The sequence below is a fragment of the Chinchilla lanigera genome, unplaced genomic scaffold (genome assembly GCF_000276665.1).
Source record: "Chinchilla lanigera isolate Chin_1 unplaced genomic scaffold, ChiLan1.0 scaffold00217, whole genome shotgun sequence".
Classification (NCBI taxonomy): domain Eukaryota; kingdom Metazoa; phylum Chordata; class Mammalia; order Rodentia; family Chinchillidae; genus Chinchilla; species Chinchilla lanigera.
Window position 1 is genome coordinate 158,011 of NW_004955618.1, and position 4,541 is coordinate 162,551.

The window sequence follows — 4,541 nt, forward strand, 5'->3', positions numbered from 1 at the left end:
TCATTACTTCCCTTGTCACTGTACCCAATACCCAACACTCAAAATTTCAGACATAATAGATTTATTTTGTCTTAAAATTCAGTTCAGAGGACAGCATGGCAGAGGTACATTTCAGAGGAGAAACAGCTCATGACCTGGCTGTGGGAAGCAGACCGAGATTAACAGAGAGAGGGAGACATTTTCTTCTTGGCCAAACCCCCAGGGACCCACATACTCTACCAGGCTTTTAGCATCATTCCCACATGATCCAGGCACTGCCTACAAGTCCCTGATGGGAGTACAGGCAGTTTGTGTGGACATCTAGATTACGAAAATAGAATATCTGAGTTGGGGACACATACAACTGTAGCATCTACTGCCAGTTCAATTGCGATCCTCCTCTGTGACTTCCCAGCTCCCACTGGGATCCAGGCTATAGAACTGGCATAGACTGCACATATTACAGGAGTGGGTACAGATCTGAACCTGAAGAGATGGTCTTATGGCCTTCAGAATCTCCTCCAATTCAGCACAAACCAGGTCAAACAGCTCAGGGTGCACAAACATTGTTGGAATATTGGACTCATAGCTCTCTAGGGGGGCAGGATACAGCCCCTGGGTTAACTGGCTCAGTCCAGCACTTAGGTTCAGTAGGACCTGAAGGATGCTCAGCGAGAAGTGGTTCCCATAGCAACTGAAAGTCTTGAGCTGGGAGCAGCAGCTCAGGGCAGGCAAGATGGCAAGGAGATGGGAGTCTGTGATGTCACAGTGATCTAGGACAAGGGTCTCCAGGGTGCTGGCCAGTTTGTCTATCAGAGCCTGGAGAATCTCAGGATTGAATAATTTCATTGAAATCCACCGGAGACTCAGGGACTTGAGCTGGCTTGTGCTTGCACGCTGGGACAGATGGTGCAGGTCAGATTCTTTCAGTGGACTTGAACTCAAGGAGAGGACCTCCAAGGGGGTCTGGCTCCTGCAGAGAGAAAAGTTATTTCCTATGAATGAGGGTGATGATGGGGTGCATTAGAAATGACCTCAAGGTAGGAGAATCAGTTAGTCCCATTGTTACCCTAATCACCTGATGATCCCAGGATGGTGTGTGTTGAAGGCACTGATCCTTCAAATCACCATCACTTGTGTGAGTGGCTCAGTCCCCATTCTCTACAGTCCCCTGTTCTGAGCACCAAGCAGAAAACCACAGCTCTGGCCAGATGAGTTCAGTGATTGACTTGCAGGAAGAATGATCCCAGGCATGTTTGGCCAATGCATGCAGTTGGCCCTATGTCCTCAGCAAAGCCTGTGACCCTGTTCATATCCCTGCACTCCTCCACATCACCCTCAACTTGACTCCTGCACTTCCCATCTTCTCATTCCCTGCCTTGAGCACTGTTGCAGCTTTTAACTTGCTGTCCCCACAAAGCCTTATGCACTCACTGGTGGGTATTTGGGGAAGTGCCTGGATCATGGGTGTGATAACTGGATCAGCCCAATGACTGCTTTTGCGTGGCTCCAAGGGACGGAATTGCTGAAGAGGGAAGCACCATCCTGGGAGTGGATGGCAGCAAGCAATAGCCTTGTAGCCAGGATGGACTATGAAGGAAGCAAGAAAGCAGCTTGCTGCTTTCTGCCTACCCTGCAATGGGCTGCTTTTCCTGTTCCATTCCTGGAGTTGGCTGACTATGGACTGAATTCTTTTAAACTATAAGATTAAAAAAAAGAAACAACTTTACTGCTTTAACTTGTGCATGTTGGTATTTTGTCCTTGTGATTAGAAAATAACTAAGAGAAGCAACCTGCAGCCTGTCCTTAAGGACCTGGAAAATGGCTCGCTGCCCATCACAGCTGCAGAGCACAATCACCTGTCCAATCTGTGGCCTGCTCCTCCATTAGTGCTGTCTCTTCCCTTTTCCCAGGACCCTACCTGGAGTTGCTTCTGAAGAAGAAATCTAATCTGCCCTCATTTTGGCTGCTGCCTGACTGCTCACTTTCTGGACATGAGGCCTGCTCCAGATCTCCTATCCCTGGTTAGTCCCTGCTTTTACATGGGATGTACTGATAGGTCATGCCATGCTCGAGACAATGCTGTCTTTCCCACTTCCTAGTATTTTCCCTCGGCCAGCAGATGGGGAAAAGATGTCCTATGAATTTTTCCTTTAACAATGAATGTGCAGAGGAGCTCACCCCTGGCTCACCTGACAATCTTATGTAGATTTCCCTGCAGGAAGAAGACTTCATCCAACTGAAGATCACGGAGATTTTTCAGCTGTCCTAAGTGAAAGGCGCACATGTGGGAATAAGACTTCTTTTTCCTGGTTGAAGTAAACAGTTCTGGACGCAACCTGCTGAAGTGAAATTTGTGAAGGTTTTTCATCTTCTTGAGCTGAGGAACAAATGCCTTCATTCTTTCTGGACACCAGTAACTAAGCACCTCCAGCTCATGGATTGAATACAGGCGCACAGCTTGAAGAAGCTTCAGGATTTCAAAGACAGCACTGGAGTTGATCATCACCTTCTCACAGAACAGGTGCACTGAAGCTTTTCTCCCCCGGGCCCACTTCAAGAGGCAGAGCTGTAACTGATCATTGGTGGCACAAAACAGATCCCAGGCTTCAAAACGAAGGTTTGCGAATATTCTCAAGGTTGGGTTCTCCTCACTTAACCCAGGATTGCTCATGTCCTTATTCCAGGCATTGACTGAGTGGGCAGCACTCATGGCCCTGGGCCCTGCAGTCCAGAAGTCCTGGTGAACATCCCTCCAGTCCAGCACCTGCAGTTTCCACCTGCTGTGTGTAAGACAGGAAGCAACCTCAGAATTGAGGTAAAGACCCAACTTTCTACCTGTTCTTCTCTTGCACTTTCTGTGAATCAGCAATTCCCCTACCTTCCTGCCTTCCCTTTTCTCCCTTTTTAACTTTTGCATGGAGTATGGCTCAGCTTCTAGTTCCTGTGAGGTTAGGAAGATGCAGGTTTCTCCTGAGTTCATCACATCCCACACATACATCTTTCTCATCAGGTAACCCTGTCCCATGTCAGGCTTAGCAAAAGCCAAGAACTCTGTGATCCTCCTCAACATCAGAAACTGCTCCACACTTCAGTCTCCCTTGTGCCCTGACACCCATTGTCCCTTCCCTGGAGTTCCAGGACCTCCTTCCAGGAATGTTGTGTCATGCTCACCTGTGGTGAACCTTCTGGGACAGCTGTATATCAAGTCCATCCAGTACAGCCTCTAATGTCTGTAGGTTTCTCTGTTGCAGTGTGATTTCTCCAAACTGAGAGTGTGGCATCTTGGGTTTCCTCAGATCCATTAGGGTCTTCAACGGTAGGTAGGGGAATGGCCAGGCCTGCACCATCACCTTCAGGACCTCATTGTGTTCCCCCATGAAGGCATCCATGAACAAGTCATAGAAGATCATGGTGGGCAGTTCATGCAGAGCAGTGCTGGCTGTGGTGTCACTCTTCAGCAGGCTCTGCTTGGCCAGCTCATACAGAGGTGGTGGACTCTGCATGGTCAGCCTGAGATGTCTTCTAGGAGAAGGATACTGAGTAAGATCCAGGAAGAGGCATCTGTTCAGACAAAGCTCAGCAACCCCTGCTAACTCATGAGAAAAACACAGAGCCAAAATCCCTGGTCTGGCTAAGGTAAAGCCTTCTCAGTTTATACAAGTTTCACTGACCCTGGTAACTACAGAGCAATACCTATTCCCATGTTGGAAGCAGGACCCCACTACCCTATCCACTTCAAGCAGCTAGTCATTTGAGTTCCAGTCCCTCAGTGAAGTAGGTTCTGAGTGTTGTGAAATCTCAGTCCCTTCTTATTTGGGAAGCTTTTAATGACTGAGACAAGGCCCTAGAAGGATAATGGAAGTGCATTAGGATCCAACCAACTTATGATCTCCAATCCAACCATGAGGCCAGGCAGGAAACATTAGGGAAACCCTGTGAAATGGATCCAATTATTTTCATTTTATGCAGTTTAAGAATCAATATAAAAGACATGCAGCATTTTTATAGAGCATGTGGAAGTTAGAGATGGAAAATGCTAATTCTGCTGCAGTTTGTTAAAACCCTTCCATGTTTGACAACTTAGCACTTTGTGACAGACTGCAGGAGAGAAAATTGATGAAAACAAAGTCTCCCCCTTTAAAATACTGCAGACTTGGACAGGACAGGACAAGACTATAATCCCAGTACTATGGAAATCCAAGGAAAGAGAATTCGAAGTTTAATCCCAGCCTGAAAATTTAGTGACTTAGCTGGAATACCTTGCAATAAATTTTTGTTAAATAAAAATTAGGTATGTGTAGGTATATCAGTTCAAAGGCTGTGGTTTAAATCCAATACTACAAAAAAGGAAAACAACCAATGTAGCCAGGCGTAGTAGTGGATGCCTGTTATCCCAGTACACTCCAGGCTGAGGCAGGTGGATCACTTCAAGTTCAAGGGTAATCTGGCCTACATTGTGAACATAAGCTATTCAGAGCCAGCCTGAACCACTTAGTGAGATCATGTCTTAAAAAAAGGAAATAGGAACAAGCTAACAACAGCAACAAAAAGCACATAAA

At 46.7% G+C, this 4,541-nt stretch overlaps 1 protein-coding gene across 1 annotated transcript in view; it reads right to left on the reverse strand.

The window, feature by feature from the left end:
- The window catches only part of LOC102012716 (PRAME family member 23-like), an 8,841-nt gene extending 5,356 nt beyond the window's left edge, over positions 1–3,485 (reverse strand). The window contains exons 1-3 of the mRNA XM_013510148.1: positions 3,154–3,485; positions 2,172–2,762; positions 444–952 (exon numbers count right to left, since the gene is read on the reverse strand). Coding sequence (XP_013365602.1) covers positions 444–952; positions 2,172–2,762; positions 3,154–3,485 — 1,432 coding nt within the window. The remainder of the gene's footprint in view (positions 1–443; positions 953–2,171; positions 2,763–3,153) is intronic.
- Between the last annotated feature and the right edge of the window lie 1,056 nt (positions 3,486–4,541).